At 40.2% G+C, this 19016-nt stretch overlaps 1 protein-coding gene across 1 annotated transcript in view; it reads left to right on the top strand.

The window, feature by feature from the left end:
- The window catches only part of LOC6614781, a 48455-nt gene extending 29685 nt beyond the window's left edge, over positions 1–18770 (top strand). The window contains exons 2-4 of the mRNA XM_002038779.2: positions 12975–13991; positions 14058–14416; positions 18363–18770. Of these exons, the coding sequence (XP_002038815.1) occupies positions 13006–13991; positions 14058–14416; positions 18363–18388 (1371 nt within the window). The 5' untranslated portion in view covers positions 12975–13005 and the 3' untranslated portion in view covers positions 18389–18770. The remainder of the gene's footprint in view (positions 1–12974; positions 13992–14057; positions 14417–18362) is intronic.
- Positions 18771–19016: the final 246 nt, after the last annotated feature.

Here is a 19016-nt window from a genome sequence, read left to right as displayed (position 1 = left end):
TTAATTTCAAATATTTGTATTGCTATAATAAACAATTTGTATATGGCTATACAAATTCACGCTTGCTTCTAAACTAACTTAAATAAATCCCATTCTCATAATCATTCAAATCGAAATCAAATTAAAAGCTTATCACTAATAGACCATCCCCGGGCCATTTCTCATGGGTCAATCAGTTTGTTCCCAAAAAAATTAACCAGAAGCGGATGCAATTCAAGGTTCATTAACAGACTTCTCTCAACTTTCGAACTCCCAGCGAACAAAATACAGTCATCAATCAAATATAGGAATCCAAAAGTGTGATTGCTATTCGAGCACGAATAATGATCAAGATCTTCAGCTGCAAGTTGGCAAAGACAAAAAACCGAAGAAATGATCGAAGATCGATATTTTCAGGGGAGAATTGAAAAATTAGGGCGATGTGTTCGCAATTCTCTGGCCCATCCAAGTGCCAATTAGGCATTTTGTACATTCTTCGTGGTCGAAGGCGACAATTACCAAAGACAATGTAGTGACCACAGAACATTTGGCTTTCCATTCGCATTCGACACTGCATTTGTCGCTTTATTTGTCTGCCTTTCGGGCGACTAATCGAAATTAAATGACGTGTGAATGTTGGCAGCTGTTTTCTGTTGGCTCACCTCCTGACTTTGTGCTGTTATTATTATTGCATAGCTTTCGATTGCTGTCAGTCAGCAGCTCCCAGGTTGGCCTTTCAGTTCCCCTGTCGCCCAATTGCCACCGGCTTCATTTCAATTGGTATCGTAAGTACCCAGTAGCTGAGGGGATATCAGGCTCTCAGTGGCTTATAAGAAAGATACTCTGTAGAAAACACTCAAGAGGGAAATATGTGAAAACTTCCAAAATAATCTTTCCAAGAATCATCTTTATACTTTCTCATTGCTGTCAAAATAATATAAAATAAAATTAAATAATATAATCTTACCTAGAATCGTTATTTTACTTTCTCATTGTTTTTAAAATAATTTCGAAATTCAAAAGCATTTAGTGACTAAATATATACTATATATCTTTGTATAGATAATTACTTAATTTGCAGAGACACATATAAGTCGACCCTTACCAAAAAGCTTAACAATCTGCTCCCGTTCTGTTCAGTTGATTGTCGTCTGTCGCTTTTTTGTGGTTTTTATCAATTTAGTTGATATGTTATTGGGCTATTTGAGCAGACCAAAGCCAGACCAGAAGGACCCATAAATTATGACGAATGTCAGTGGATGATTGCAATTGCGTTTGCGATTACGTTGAGCTTGTCGATTACCAACTGGCGTTAAAATGTTGTGGCCGCTTTCATAAATTTTGGTATATGTCGACTTTCACGCCTGATATTTGTGCTACTTCACTCCCATGTTCGGGCATTTAATTAATGTTTAAATAAAACCCAAGAGCTGGCTTCTTCGCATTTCGCCCCGAGTGATTTGTGGATCATAAAAGTGAGCTGTGAGAAAATTGGAAAACATCGGATGATCTGCGGAGTGGTTGTGCCACTTCTGTTTGATTAAAGTTTGTTTAATTTATGATGTCTGACCAGAGATGAACTTGTTCGTAAATTGTACAATTTTATGCCTGATTTGTCATGGCCGAGTGGGATTTGTTTTGGTCTAAATGGGTCTGATTTATTTTCCACCATCAATTTGGGATCGATTCGGATTCGAGTGGCTTAAGGATGAGCTACTCAATCTGACTGGCAACTGTCATCAAATTGCACTCAGCTTGTCATTACTTACAGCTTTGTGCTAATAGTTGCCTTCATTTGGCAGATGCTTTTTTCACCATCTCCACAGAGTTGGCTAATTTACATATAAATTAAAACTAGAAAAAGTAAGAGCAGTACTCACACACATCACATGGAGGTCGGTCTTTAGCTGGCAGTTTGTTAACCTCAGCTCGTCTCGTTCTTGTGCTTTTGGTAATAGTTGTCTGGGCTTCTCAGGCTTTTCAAGTCGCCCGCCCCGAAATTCCGCACAAAATTTCATAAATGCCTGGCAATAAGCGACCCAAAGCGGCAGGATGAATCCCAGCTAGGAGGATATGATGTAAAAAAGTCGAGCCACATATGCGACACTTTGCTGCACATGTCCTGCGACAGGACAAAAGGCATCCCGGGCACACAAAAAACCGCAAAATGCTTAAATGTCTTTGATGGCTGGCTCTCGAACATCCACCACCCACAACTTGGTTACCAATTTTAGTTTTGGGTTTGGCATTTTGTGCGCTCCAAGGAATTTCAACGGTTCGAATCCGAAGTATTTTCCCTGTTCAAATTTTAATCTGTACATTTTACAACTGGCATACCATGCCTCAACCTCTTTGATCTGCCAGCCGATTGATATATCAGATCATTAATAATAGTTGGCTTCGAACTTTTTCCAATCTCCTCTTCGGTTTTTTTATTCGGCGCCTACTTTCTTGGCATATTATTTGTTCAATTTCACGGTGTACATACTTAGTTATAGTTGTTATGTTCTCTCGTTTCGATTCGCTTTGGCCACTCAACTGAAAACATTTGAATTATCATTTTGTGGCACTGCCTAATGATGATTGTTTCGCATTTAATTGGTTTTTCATTCGGCTGGTGGTGCATGACTGGCAAGAAAAAAGTTTCAGAACTTGTAAGGGAATTGTAATGTATTTGAGTGATCGAAAAAAAACATTGGGTTGTTGGTAGGTAGTACAGTTTCTTATATTTAGTTAAACTTTTTATACACATTTTTAAATAATATTTTCTCTATGGAAGCATTACTTACCCCTTTTCGTTTGGCAATCCCATTCACTACTCCATCTTATATACTTTTCCATAGCCATTGCCACATATCATTATTTCATCTTTAAGCAAATCGAGTCCTAAGCCACTCTAATGGATTTCTTGTCCCGCCGAAGAACATGGATTGCATATTTCGAGCAACCCAATGTCCCAACCCACAACCCTCGAATACCATCTAATTGCCATATTCCATTTATAAGGTAGCACAATGCACAGCGACCCAGGAAAAACGGTGAGGAAAAGCGAAGGAAAAACGGAAAAACAAACAAAATAAGCCAGACAACAGCCAAAGTAAAAAAGTCAGTTGTTGCAATATGACAGGACTAGTAAATAAATAAGGCGGACGGCCCCCAGAAGTAAGAACCCCAACCGCTTGATCGAGCCCCCCGTTGCCTGCAGTAAAATGATACAAAGAAATGCGAGACGACGACTTTTCAGTACAATTTCCCGGCGTTCGAGGAAAATCCTTTTTATTAGTGCGATAAAGGCCGGTGAAATATGTAAGAAATTCTGGGAAAACGAACCAGGGAAATTGCACAAGCTGCAAACAACATTTGCATTGCCTACTTGGCGGCGTCTTTTATTTATGTATTTTCTTGTCCGCTTTTCCGTACGGGGAAAAGCTGCGCTTATTATAATTTCCTTTTGAGCATTAGGCTGCCAACCCCAACCGTCGCCGTCTGCTACCCACTGTGCACAGTGGGCCTAATGGATGTTTGCTGTCGCTGCTCGATGCTCGTTTTTTACGATTTGTAAGTGCAATCAGTTGTACGAATGCAAATCTCCCATTGGGTTTTTATTTTTTTGTGTGCATGTTTTTTTCCCAGAGCTCAAAGTCAACTAAGTCGTTTAATTTTGTTTAACAAGATTTCGCGGTATTTCCCCGCACGTGTTGCTTTAATAATCCGACATCAACCACCGAGGCAAATTACCCCAAAAATCTCGAGTATTTTCTACGCATATTTTTCCGCATTTTTACTCCCATTTGATTCGGTTTTTTCTTGTCCTGCAGAGTTTCAGTTTCATTTTGGGCTTATGACTTTGATTTGTGTGTTTATCTTTTGAATTTTTATTAGCAAATAAGTTTCCTTTTCCGCCCAAGTGGGGCGAAAAAATTCAAATGAGCGGAAATGATGGAGAATAAATATCCGCTTACAATTAGAAAAAAGGAAATGCGCTAAAGCCTGAACATCTGTTGTGGAAATTGCAATTTAATCGCAGGAATTTTCGATTTTCAGTAGAGAGCCAGCGTACAGCTGTCTATTTGAAGCGTTTGGTAAATACAGACAAAAGTTATAGACTGATAACGTAATGTTTGCAGTGATGTAGCTAGATTTGTCAACTCGTCGTTTTGTTTGCCTTTGGCTAAATATCGAAACATGTGTGCAATCCACAGCTTATCACGTGGCTCCCCTATCTGCCACCCACATTTCCACCCACATTCCCACCAACAGTCGGCAATAAAATAGTGCGATATATGTATGTCTGCGTCTGGGCGAGAAATCTCCTGGGTATTGGTATCCAATAGTTCTCTGGCTGCAGTGACTTTGCTTCCGCAACAAAGTCGTCGGTGGACCTTTGAAGTTTGCCGCTCTGGGCGGGACTTTCAATTAGCTTTACACCTTTCCCGACTTCCAAGTTAAGTCGCGAAGAGACCGCACACAAAGTCACTTGAAGGATGAGTTCCACATAAACAGAAATACGAGATAATCGCCAGGGATGAGAACTTGAGACACATATTTCGATCGTGACAGGTGACTTCACCTTAAACACTACACTTCCATTGCTAACCATTAGGTGATATTAACTTCAAAAGATATTACTTAATAACCAAAATATATTGAATAAAATTTGTTTGAAACAGTTAGAAAAAACAAATGAATATCAGATTGTTAGCAAATACCGATTTCTAACAATTTATCTTTATGAAGAGTGTAGATTATATGTAATTTATTAGCTTATATTTAAAATATTCACAATATGCAAAACATTCTTAAATTAATCGCATTTACTGTCATCGACTCACGGTGCCACCTTCACGATATTTTCTTTCTACCGAGTTCATTTATTGATCGTTAAAAATGATTTAGACCTGACAATGAGACATTGTTAAGGGCGACGAGGAGCTCGTAAGATTCTGCGGTTTTTTCGGTTTTTGTTCAGCACATCCATGGCCAACACTTTGCTGTTGAAAAATAAAATAAACCGGCCCCGAAAAGTACTCAAATTAAATAATTTTTCTTATTGTTTGCCATAGAGCTACTGTTCTCTCTCTTTTTGCGGTTCCCTGAGGCCGGCAACTTGTTGCTGGCAACATTTGCGGCTAGGCCTTGCCTCTGCAAGTTCCCAACATGGAAGAGACAACAAATTAATGTTGTCGAAACACGAGAAAGACTTGTAAACTGTCGGCCGCTGAGGCAGAAACCCTTTTTGATTTTTGGCAGGGTCCACAGACCGTAGAAGAATCGCTGGGAAAGAAGCTTCAGCAGAAGGAAGCTCAGCACGCACGGGAACAACAAAAGCAAAAACAACATAAGCGACAACAACAACAACGACTTCTTCTTGGCGGCTTTTGACTTTGGCCTTTTGCATGTGGACCCGGTTCGGTTGTTATTGTTGTTGTTGCTGCATTTGTTGCACGCTTAAATGTCTTCTAAGTGGCGTAAATCTTAAATTGTTGCCCCAGGCTCTTTGGCTCTTCGCTTTTTATGGTTTCAGAACTCTGATTTGCCTTGGCAATCGTCGCAGATTTGGGGGATTAGTTTTAGCCGGTGATTTGGCCGAGTTTTTGCCGTTCTTCACTGATATTTTTTCGACGGTTCTGATTTTATTAGGTATGCAAATTTTTGTGAGTCTTTCTGTTCTACTCTAAACGAAAACACATTTAATTATGTGTTTGCCCAGACGATTGCATTTGGATTTGTCTGGCAATAAATGTTTTTGTAGGCGATGGCGAATTTTTTCATTTTTTGCTTATTAAAATAAACTAAAAACAATAATGGAGATACACATAACTACGTTTAGTAGCTTTAAGATTAAATTGCTTCGTATTTTTATTTAATTTTAGTAAAGTAATTTTATAATTACTCGATACTATAAAAGTTTCCGTTTTTACCAAAATTTTACCAGTATTCTACTTCTATGGTATTTGCCTAACTTTTATTCACCTTAGCTTGACGCTTTACAATTCTGTAGAAAGGTCTTGCGAACTTTCCCCCAGTTTATACACGAGAAAATGATTGATTGTTGTCAATAGGAAGCTTCCAAAGAAATTAACTGTTCGAGTGTTGCATAACTCTCCCACCCCCGAATCGATCCACCACGCAGCTGTCAAATTCGGAGCATCATATAAATGACATCGAAACAGTCGAAAACAAAAAATAAAGAGGCATTTTTGTCACGCAGCCAAATCGATGACGTCGCAACAGAAGGCTATGTAATCAGTTCCGCTTAGCCAAGTCACAAGTCACAAAACTCGCTGGATAAGTCGCAACTACACGGCCTATCTAGAGCGCTGATGACTGTTTTGATGATGATGACAGCCGAGTGTGATTGACAGGGATTTATGATTGTTGCCTAAGCAGTTGAAATTTCTGTAAAGTCCTACACGCAGGAATTCTTCAGAGAAAAAGGGTGGTGGAGTAGCAGAACCAAGTGAATGACCCGTTTGCATTTTCTGTCTACTTGTGAATGGCTAAGCAAACACAAGCAAACATTCGCTCATTCATTCAAATGCTGTGAAAATTGCATATTATGTGGGCAAACAGTAGACACTCAATATCTGATATTTAGACTTCTATAAAACCAAATAAATTCATTATTTCATCAAAAAATTATTGAAACTGTAAACGGTATTAGTGTTACCAGTGTCTAGATAAATGATTAAAAGTGAGACCAAACGTATAATTGTGTGATCATGTAGTGAAAATATGAGCATTTCAATGAAAATTATTTACAAATGAATGCTAAAAATTTAGTTTATGCCGCGGTTATCTTAACATAAAAAGTGATTTGCATTACCACTGTGCTTGCAGTCTGCTCTGCTTTTTGGTTCACTCACCTCGGCTTGTGCAAACACTTTTTGCGGGCAAATTTTTCAATGCGCATTGCATTTCATCTCTAAACGAGATATGGGCACGAGGACGAGGACGCGAGTCCTTTTCAAGATGCTAGGGCGGAGCAAGCGAGACGGGGCGAAGTGTCTGCTGTGAGTATGAATATTCATGCCTTGTTTATGCATATTTGCGTGTCAAGTGATGCCACGTCCTTTCCTTCCAATTCCTCTTCCTTCGTCCTGTGCGATTCGCATTTCTCTGCTCATTGCTCTTATTCAGCGGCTTCTGCTGCTTCCTCTTCGTCATTTTGCACGTGCAACACGACGTATGCGCAATATTTCCGCTTCTGCTTTTCGGTTTGCTTTTCAAGTTTGTTTACCATTGCACACGAGTTGGGTTCAAAAAGTAAAAAAAAAGGACGAGGGGAAAGCGATGCCAGCGCTGTGTGAAAAATTTTCTGTTTATGCTCACATTTCATTTGAACGTGAGTTTGTTTGTTTGCCAATTTGAAGTGCTAAAAAGTCGGTGGCTGAAGAGGAGCAAAGGGTTGACTGGACGGGGGGGTCTTTGATTGCAATTTGTGCTGAGTGTGCAAAAAGGAAATGACTGCAAAGGAGGTTGAGCTTCTGCACTTTCGGCCTGCTAAAGGGCAATAGCAGGCGGATTAGATGAAAAGGAATAGAACCAATACAGATACTTTATTTTAATGGAAAACAATAAATAATAACATTTGAAAGGGAACATGTGAGCGTTATCAAATAGTGGGTTTAATCTTCCTGAAATCGCTGCAGCCAAAATGAATGCACTTTTTCCAATTTTTTACTGTCTCTTTCACTAGATTTCTGCTAACCCATTTAGTAGCCCGAAGAAATATTCCCCAACTACCCACTCAAAAAAAAAATATGTTCACATCAGTCTGATTTCCACGCCGTGTCCATGACAATTGCCCAGTCAAAATGGGGCGTAACTAGCCATGTTGTACCGCAGCTTCAACTGGGAATTGGCCATGGCCCAGACGGGGACGTTGCCGATGAAAATGATGATGACGATGATGGATACTCGATACTCCTTGATACTCAGCCCGAACACGAGCAGAACAAAAGCCATATAGCGATGCCCTTGAGTGATCTATGCAAAGCAAAAGGCGGTGCTCAGGACCCAAGATCGGTGGATTGATGGTGATCGTGGTTATGCAGTTGGTTACAGCCAAATGAAAGGTAGCCGTTGCCAGTAGCTCGCTGGTAGCCGACTAGTCATCAAAACTGGGAAATTAGCATAGACAGTTTCCAAGCCAGCCATGGCCAAAGTGCGTAGAAAATCATAAAAATGGCTACTGGAGTGGCCAACAAGCGAGAGCCAAAACCACGATGCAGCTGGATATTCACACAGGAAAAATTATCGACTTCATTTAAAGCAACAAAATGTTGATTATATATTCAATAAGCTAATAATTTATTTTCTAAACCATTGATAGTTAACTTAATTATGCCATCCTTACAATTAAATTTAAAATAATTAATAAATACGCAGTAAATAGACTGTGTCATCATACAAAGTTAAGTTAATAATAATATTAATCACTTTAATTCCACGTGTCTCAGCATACATTTATGTGGTGTCAATTTAGTTGAAACCTACATTTTTCTCTGTGCAGAAGACTCGGCCTCAAAGCCAGCGGCATTAATTTCATACAATTAATGGAAATTATATGAAATTATGAGTGGAACATTGAAATTCCTTGTGAACATCACCCGGGACAACAACAATCCAGATGAAATTCACTGTCCGCCTTCAAACGGAAAACTTCTGGCACTAACTTGGGTGGCAATTTCCATTTAGACACAGGCCGAGCCAAATGAAAGAAAATTAAATTTTTCACTGTCTTCTTAATTGAAACATTAGCCAAACATTTTAGCTACTCCCACTCCCCAAAAAGCGGCTCCACTCCTCTGTTCATTTACATTCAAATTAACTCGTAATGAAAACGAGTCGAGAAACTTTGACTTTGTCTGGTTGTTTTTCCGTGGGGGTTGTGGCATTTAATTAGTTGTTCTGATTGTTGCTGCTCCGTCGTCCTGTCGCTGTTTCCCCTGTTTATTACTATTTGCTGGCCATTTCTTCTCGGCTTAGTCAGTTCAATTATCCACGCCCAAGGATCTCTGTTTGTTTTGACACTCGTTTGATGTTCATTTGCTGCAGTTTAATGACAGTTGGCAGTTGTCTATTCGATTGAATGGACAATCAAAATTACGGGGTGGAAAGCACTGACCTTTCGGAAAGCTGTGAAATGGAAAACAATGTCGTCATTGCTGTCACTTTTAATAGTTTTTATTTTCAAGGGTGATATCACGTGATAGCCTTAAAGTAAGTCCATCAAAATAGAGGCGCTTTCAAGCATTCAAAACCGCTTATTTCTTATGCTTTCAATTTCGAATTGCAAATACAGCGGTAGAATAAGCTTATTATATAATTCTATTGAAAGATTCGACAAATAGCACAAGTAAATTAATTTTTCATTTACCTCGGTAAACAATATTAAATTTTGACGAAACTTCAGGGTTGTCATTGATACAGCGTTGCACTTGCCACAACCCGTTCCCACCCACTCCCAAAAAAAAGGGACCACACCTTACAGCCCCATGCCTTCCGATTTTCCATCGTCAATTTCTCCGGGCGTTATGTTGCCGTGGCAAAAAGAAAACAAGAAAACAGCAACACGTGCCCCTTTTAATTAAAATAAATAAATAGGCGCAAACGCATAAATAAACAGAACATTGAGCCATAGGATAACTACAATGCCAAATAGAGATGATGGTTCTCGGTTACTCTGTCAAAAATATTCTTGTGGGCCCGGTACGAGTATTCAATTTCATGCATTTACTTGGAAGAGCGGGTTGTGCCCCGGGACAAAAAGAGTTTCGGGAAGGGGCGAGTTCTACCCCCCATTTATATAAGAACTCACGATATGGGGGCGCCTTGAGCTATGTTATGGCTTTTTTCTGCTCTGTATTCTTTGTGAAACGTGCGCATTTGAATTTGAGGCGAATTATTATTTAGTCGCGGCGAGACGCAAAACGTTTCTCGGAATAAAACATTTCCAACAACTTAATTTTTGTATACCGCAATTTGCATGTGGAATAAATCAAATGTAAAACGCATAAAGGAGTCAGGAACACCCCCAAAAATAGCACAGACATGAGTTATGAGCTGTGGGTTAAGGTGGAGTAGCTGGAGCAGGAACAGTAGCCTTTGTCTGGCCAGGATTATGACCATTTATTTGCCTGTCCGTCCTGCAAAATGGTAAATACTCTTGTGGTGGGTCGAAAGTTTTGGCCTAAGGCGATTTTCCTCGGTACAAGAAATCAAAATCAATGAAGATTTCGCCGCACAATGGAGCGGTATTACCGAAAAGAGTGTCCTGCACCCGTTTGGTTTCCACTTTCTGAGACTTTTGTGGGCCCCGAGTCCTTGGCTTCCTGAACTCTGCTGGTGCCGTGCCCTTTCATGGATTATGCATCGCTTAGCTGGCGTAAAACTTTTCAACCAAGCCAAATTATTTATTACTAATTGAAGGAGCAGCACTCGCAAGTCAAAGAATGACTTTTCCTTCGATTTTAATTCGATTACTTTTCGGAAAACATTTTGCACCGAGTTCAATTTGTCAGAGTTAATTAAACCGAGTTAAGAACTTTATTGAGCATTTCCTGCTCGCAACAAATGAAAACCAATCAAATTTAATGCGAACTTACCAAGATGGCAAAGTGCGGTAAATGGAGAACAGAAAATATATCTGGTCCGGCCATTGGGCAAGACATAATAATAACTTATGTTATGGCAGCGCCAGAAGATCTGCAAACGATATGTGTATGATCCATGCTCACCGACATTCATTCAATACTCTATTTAAGGTAGGGATCATAGGTATTTAAAAAAATAGAAATAAAATAATACATATATTGTTATTACATAAAATATTACTGGGAAACTATATAGATTATCCAGCTATAAACTTTTAAATTCTTTAAATTATACCGGACTTATTTTCTTTTAGTTGCAAACATCATTTCATATATATCTTACATCCAAGTTAGGGGTTAATAACCTTGCTTTTTTTCATTTCACTACATATCCTGCCTTTGCTTACATATCATTTTAATTTATTCATACACTTCAGGGTATTCATTCTTCATTTTGCTGGCCGTCCTTACTGCTTAATACTTTTCATATAAATGCACAAGTTTTTGATTGATTCAATCAAAACGAAGCAAAACGCAAACTGCGATCAAGAAGTGGTCTTGAGCTAAAAGCCAACGCAAAGTTGGAGGCATCAGGTTTTCTGCATGCCTGTCACGTAATTTATTGATTTAGCTCTTGGGAATACGAGAGACTGTTCGTGGATCGTGAAAAATGAAATGTTTGCCACTGCCAGCAGCAGAAGCAGCAGCTTCAAAATAACACTGATATTAAATTCTGAGCATAAATATTATATAAAATGCAACTCTGTATTGGTGGATATTAAATACAAATACTTTTAAAGCGATTTAAAAGATACATATTCGTTTCTTCAATGACTATAATGTTAAATAGAAAAAAATATTTTGGATAATATAGAGTTATAAATTTAGTTAGAACCGTTCCTATTTCTTATTAAATTATTTATATTTTTGTATTATTTTGTTATTATGTTAATGTAAATGATTCATGAGCGCGTAATTTTTCTGGGTGCACATGGGCAGACTGCGCAAACTGGCATGATGGCTGACCGAACTGGACTGGGGCTGATTGGTTGTCGATCGATTTGGCTGCCGGCCAGACAAATTCAAATGCATTGGCCCCGATCTGTGAATGCAACTGCTGCAGGAGGAGGGCCGAACTCAGGGAGGGATCAGGTGCGGGGATCAAAGGCACTTACGCATGTACGCCTCAAACGATACACAAAACTTGATCATCGGCGGCCACAGCGATCATCGATCAACAGAAAGACAGACATCCCATACCATCCCGTTTCAACTCATACCATACCATGCCGTCCAGGGTCTCGAGAGATAATGGCCGGCTTGCCATTTTGCATTTTTGCATTTGTAATGAAACTGAAAACCAGAATGAATCGTAATTTGTTCGAAATCGAGCAGAAGCAGCCAGTCCAAGTCCCAGTTTCGCGCACAAGAAATAAGATCAACAGCGGATCCGCACTGAAATTGCACTGCAGGATGTTCAAAGTGGTTTGGGATAAGATTGTGGCTGAGGATGAGGATGGCGATGAGGTGGGAAGAGCTCGATATGAATAATCTGGCATGGGAGGTACAGTGGGTTGGCTATTCCACAACGCAAACTTACCAACAATAAGTAACATAGATTTGCAACATACTCTTTGAATTTATACCAGTCTTTTATGCAAATTATAATATTGATTTATTAGAATTTTATTACTAGTCGTAAATTCCACGATAAATGATTTAAAAACGTTTTCAGTTTTCTACTATTCCAAGCCCACTGTGCAGTATTAAACGTTTCTCAGATCGCTTCCATTCGCTTCTTGATCTGTGGCCTGCAATTCGTATGTAAAATCGCGCATATTCAACTGTTATCAGACCCACTCTTTTGGATTCACGCCGCTGCCTTTACGTACAGATCATCTCGCACTCCCCAAAAACCCCCGTAGTCCTCGCCAACTTCAAAAAAATAACTCCACCGAAGGCAACGCAAATGGCAATTTAAGTCATTTTGTTTGCCGTTTTTTGCGTTCGATTTTTTTGATTTTTGTTGCAAGGCGAATTCAAAATGGTTTAATATTATGCACAAATCGGGCGAGTTGCGTAGTAAATTATGGGCCATTAAGCGAACAGGTAGAGCGGCAGAGATACGGCAGGGGGTTTACCTGACCGGCCCCGGGTAATCAAATTTGTGTAAAATGGCAGCCGGCCTTTGGGTGTAAAATGGGGGGCGGCGTCTTCGGCTAGAAGGAAAAACGCAGCAGCGGCATCAGCACTTCCAGGGAAATGCGTGCTACCTGCAGGAAATCCAGACGCAAAGAGAAAGATGCACATAGTAGTAAAGCATCTATAGATGCTGCCTCGGGTGCAGCTGTTGGATCGTAAAAACTAATTTTAAAATCCTCTGCTCCTGCCTTACAGCGATCAGTCTGCTCGGAGTCCCAGCCTCAGGATGTGGTGGCTACTTCTTTCGCTGTCCCTAATTGCGCCGTCGTGGCAGGAGAATGCCACAGTGATCAATCCAAGTTATGTGACCAAAGCGGGTTGTGAGGCCTTGGTCAAGGAACCAAATCTCTGCGAGTGCCAGGAGCAGGAGATCAAGTGCGAGAACCTTCAATTGCACAGTGACAATCTGCAGTTATACGGCATAAGCTGTAGCATATTCGATGCCAGGGGATTCGGCTATATACCACCTCTTAAGGTGGGCAATATCGGTTCACTGATCGTCCAAAACTGTGCCATACCAAATGCAGAAAGCATTAAGTACTTGCTCAGTAAGCTGGGTGTTAGCAACTACACCGAACTGGAGATCTTTAACTATTTCGATCCCAAGAAAACCGATCGAGGAGAGGTCCTGCAGCAACACTACACGGATCACGAGAGTCTGAAGAAAGTCTCCATCATTGGATTCAAGTCAACACTGCCTGAAAATTTTTTGGAAAACCTGCCGGCACTACAACAACTCTCCTTAAAGGGAAGCAGTGATTTGCCCGGTAACATATTGCATCCTTTGAAAAATCTAACCCATTTGGAAATTGTGGTCAAGAATTTGGGCAAAGTGTCGGGTGCAATATTTGCAAAGCAATCGAAGCTAAAGCATCTGATGATCGACTGCGATGCCAAGAACAGTAGTGTCGAAATGTCCGCTTTTGGACCCCAGGAACTCTGGCACATGACCGAGCTTCAGTCGATCGAGCTCTTCAATTGCGGTGATAATGTGCCAACCGAGTTGTTCTGGATGTCGGAGCAATTGGCATACATTGGAATAAGGAGCAACATCAGCTATTTGAGCAAGGACTTCCTCAAGGTGCAAAAGAAACTGCTCACCTTAAGATTGGAAAGGAACAATATTGCCAGGCTGCCCGATCAGCTTTTCAGGAACACTCCCTTGATTTTAGAGATTCACTTGGCGTTTAATAATTTGGATCGCATTCAGAGGTGAGTTTTTATTTCCAAAACAGACATCAAACATATGTATATATATATATGAACCCTTTTTTGCAGCGGCCTTTTTGACAAGTTAAAGAACCTACAGGTGCTGAACCTGGAGCACAATCCGATAACCACCATTGCCCTGAATGCCTTTACTCCCATACCAACTGCCCATATCTACGTGGGCAAACTCTTCAAGGCGGCGAAAAATAATGCCGACTGGGCTCGATCCACAAATGCAACAATCTGCGAGGAGGAGTATATCTACGGGGTGTGCATCTACTGCAAACGAGATGAGTATCTGGACCACTTTGCCGACTCGGAGAACTGCAACAAGCCGAATCCGAAGGCCAAGGATGTGCTGGCCAAGAAGGCCTACGAGAATCAGTTGAAGGCGATGCCAACGCACTCCTGGAAAAAGGCCAAGGAATGTGAGTAAAGCGTAGATACAACTTTCATCCCAGTCCAATGATTTTTCGCCAATAATTTATATTAAATTTGACATGCGACTTCCCTTCCGAGTCAGACATGGCCAAATTGAAAACGAAATAAAAAGCAGATAGCGCATGAAATACAAACAATATTAATATTTGTAGCCCGCTTTCAACGCCGCCAATGATAAGGAATGAAAGTTGAAGGTTGGTGCGAAGTCGACAGAACGTTTTTATATATAAATCATGAAGAAAAACAATTTATCTTTTGATTTGTAGCCAAGGGGTGGGTTGCTACGAAAATGAAAGAAAACTTTTCCAGGGCGCAACATGTCAAATGTAATAAGGCCTAATGTTGTCTTCCCTTTGCTTTTCGAGGGCTGGAATGGATTGTAAGTGAAAGTCAGATGAGGAATATCAAGTGAATTATGCGGGTTGCGAGGGGAAAGCGAAAAACATTTCAGATTGCTATCATTTATGTTAAAAAAAAAAATCCAGTAACTGACAGAAGCAACAGGGATATAAGAAACTCACGAGGAATGTTCCAGTGTTATGCAAATAATATCTGTCATTTCTCGTTGTTGATCTAACATGTTACTTTGTATAGGGGAGCGGGGGTCCCACAGAGCCAACAGCTCATAAATGTCAAGGATATCACATGTTGAACTCTGTGGGTCGCCAGCGATGAGAGTTGATTGAACAGCAATCAAATGTAAATTTCTGTAAGTGGAGAAAGGAGTTCTTGGGGTGGCGTAAAGACCTCTAAGCGTTCTAAATGGGTGCTTAAAATAATTCAATTCTAAGTGCGCCCTTCCATGTACAAGAAAGCACTTAAGTACATGCAGATTAGATAAATGTTGTACGATATAATAATGTACCATTCTGTAAGGATCATGTATTCATTTTTTTTTAGTAAATGTTTTAGTTTGTCGTTTAAGTACTATGCACAACCCTTTATCAGTTGTCACCCAGTTTAAAAACCTAATGGGTGGCATTTTAGAATCCGCTTCTCCTACTACGTTTGTTTTTTCTTATTTTTCCGATGCGCTTTAATGCAGCCCATAACTCATGGCCTCACTTACTCACTCAGTCGTCGACTGGCTTCTAATCTCAATTTGCTGTTTGAGTTGCCACTAATAAAACGCACGACGAACTGACACCACTGGAATCGAACCACTGACCACTTTGGACGCCACCGAACGAACACCACCGTCAACATCGCCGATCCACATGCATTTGTGCTGCCGTCGATACACGGATTGGATTTGGGTCTGCTTATGGTTGTCCCCTTGCAGGCTTTCTGTGTTTCCGATAGACATAATTTGTCGGGCATGAGGTGACACTGACATACAAAGAGTCCGAAATAGAGGACGATTGACGTTTTTAGAGATGGCATTTTTGTGAACAGAGAACATAAAATTAAAAACGGCTAACTTTATTTGCATTATACAGATTTGTAGATTAATTATTATTATAAAAATCAATTATTTAGATTTCAAATTTTTTTACTTACAAAATGCACATTAACCCGAGATTGTGTAGTAGTTCCCCCAAAAAGGTTTGAAAATCCACAACGCAATCGTAATACTCCAATCTTTAGAGTACTCCGCTCTAGAGAAGACACACGACAAGAAAACATAGCTCACAAGCAGTGGCGCCACGAAAGGGGTACTTTTGGGCTATTATTACCATAGAATATATGAAAAGGTATAGAAATGTGGTTGGGTAGCCCCTGTTTTTAGTATTCCAAACCCCTAGACTTAACCAAAACCCACACCTCTGTCCACAACTGACCAGCGACAACAACTGGCCATCCACTTGGCCCCAGATTGCGACTGGCTCTCCACAAATGCAGCTTTTGTACTACTCGTATCTGGCGGATACATTTCAAAGCAATGCCAACTGGACTGCGTTTATCGCCTGGTAGCCCGGCAAAAGCCGAGACTCAGACTCTAAGAGACCAAGCGGCCAGAAAACAAACAGGGAAAAAAGAGTGAGGGCCCCATGCGAAATTTATGGGCATCAACGTTCAGTTTGAAGCGGGATCCCGAAAAACCTGGACTGCGAACTCCGGACTCCAATGCCGTGCAGGCGACTAGCTCCAGTGGCTGGGTTGGCATTTGTAATGCCTAAATGCTTTGGCGAATTGATTTTTGGTGTAAACGATGTGCAATTTTAATGGATTGTGCTGCCAGATAAGCCAAAAGGAGGAGCAGTGCCTCGCAAGCGGCGAGCGGGGAATACTCCACATATAAATACACAGAGTGAGAGACCCCAACTCTGGGACCATCTCCGATGCCCAGTCGTCGTGGCTTGTCGTGTGTCGTTTAATTGAATTTGTTTTGATTAGTTGCTCGATGTGTGTGCGGGCATTTTGCAAATGCAGCTTAAAGTGTTCGCCGCTGGAGTTTTAAACTCACCGGACAAGGGCATCTCAAGAGGAAAGGGAGCAGGATAAAAACCTTTGGGCCTTCAAGGCATCCAGCTAAATTGACATTGTTCATAGTCATAACGTGACGGAAAAATGTCAATTTAAATATTTGCAAATATTTTAACAAGGCATGTGCGCCCCAGCAGCGCTAATTTCGCATGTGCGAAATAAAAATTGTGCACATTTTTTGCGCCAAAAAAAAATAAGAGAACCCGAAAAAAGGTGCAACAACTTTTTAATTAATTAAGGGAATGATAACGAAAGCGCCGGGGGTGCAAAGAAAATATTATGCAAAAATTGTGAGCCAAGAGAATGCGAAAAATTTCTGGTTTGAAAAAGGTTAACACGACAGTAGGGTTAAAAATGTTTTGCAGGCAACGAGCGATGTTAAACAAGTTTTTACTCATTTTTAAGTCTTGCTTAAAAACATCACTTTTTAATATGTACCAACAATTAAATATCAGAATATCGATATGGTAAGGAGAAGAGTCTTAAAAGTCCTTAAATATTTACCAAAACCAAAATTGGCTTTGGAAAAAATCCCTTTCTTGTCCCAGCATTCAAAAATGAGTTGAATTTTCGTTTTTCATTTTAAAGGGCCCCCAACCTAGGGGCATTTCAAATTCCAAACTCCACTCACAAGTCAATTAGACAGTGAGAAACCAAACACAGAATGCCATATAGCCCCCAAGGGGGTAAATTCGCAATCTCCATTTGAATGACAGGCGGCAGTGCAGTTAACTTGTTGATTTTGCCATAAAAAGGGGGTAAATTTCGTAGAGGAAAGGTTAAGTCTCAACCGGAAATCTGGTCAGAATTTCAATTGTTTATGCGTAAAAGTCAATTTGTGATGCGAAATTCGAGTCGTAGGCAATTGTGTTTCTGGGATCCCTCTGCATGCGTTTCAATTAGAATAAGATTGACAGCTAAGCCCGGGGAGTGAAACTGGGATCCAAACTGGCGATTGGGGTATCCTTGTATCCTGCACTTGCACTTGCACTTGCACTGACCGATAAGGTTATGCACTTGGCTTGTGGTTTTACCGAGCCTAATTGAATTTAATTGATTCGGTTTAGGACTTTTGGGGGAGTCTGTGTGCACCCGCTCACATTTGGGGTGGCTTTCAATCGGGAATTATTGTGGCGGAGTGGGGAATGCATTTTAAAGTTGGACTCCACTTTGGCCGGCTAAATGTTGTAAATGTTGCATGACTTCCAGAGGCCCGCAGTTGGTAGCAGTGAAAAATTGCAGCTGTCAGCGTTGGCCAGAAAAATGATTTGTTGATTTTGTTTCTGGGTTTGAGGAGCTCGTGGGGTTGCATAAATCATAAAACGCTTTACATATTCCATACATATTGTATGGCAGCCCATACTTGCCGCACGTATGCAATTAAACTTAATATAAATGTCTGGCTATTATTGTGTCTGCGTTGCATGAACTGCAGCGACTTTGGCTTATAATTGACTCAACAAGCTTACCAAAAACGTATCTAAATTAATAATCTTGCACTTGCAGATCCCGAGGAGGAAGAGCAGCCCTAAGCTCCAAACGCTTCGTTGGGATTTTACGCATCAGTACTAACTAGTATATGGATTTCTGAATAGCTTATTTCTGAAACTATAATGAGATTAAAATAGGCTGAAGATAAGGGAAGCGGAAATGACGTTGTTGTTTCTCGAATAACTTAAAATTAATACAACCATATATGTAAATCAGCTAAGTATCTTTTGAAATATAATACGATTCTTAAAAGTTTTATAGCTTAAATGTTTTTTAAAAGCTTACCCAACACTGAAAAACGAATGCTATCTTTAAAGACTATAATTTTATGTTAGCTGATTGTAAGATGTTAAAATCGAAACGCTGGAACTATTACTGTATCAATAAACCTATGAAATAAAAATTTTGAAGAATACGAACTTATTTATGAGTATTTCAGTGTAACTATAACCCCCCAACATCTGGGTATGTCTCTCCGAAATTATGGCTATTAGCCCCGGAGAAAAGCGAGCGACACACAATAGCATTCCATTTGCCATCGGACGATGACAGGAGTATGGAACTAATATTTGCCAAAAATGCCAAAACAAAACGACTGGCATAAAAATCACAATAAAACAAAACAGTGTAGGAACAACAGGATCCTGCAACCCGAAGGCGACTATTGTA

Source organism: Drosophila sechellia, chromosome 2L (assembly GCF_004382195.2).
Source record: "Drosophila sechellia strain sech25 chromosome 2L, ASM438219v1, whole genome shotgun sequence".
Lineage (NCBI taxonomy): Eukaryota > Metazoa > Arthropoda > Insecta > Diptera > Drosophilidae > Drosophila > Drosophila sechellia.
This window is presented reverse-complemented; position numbering and strand designations above follow the sequence as displayed.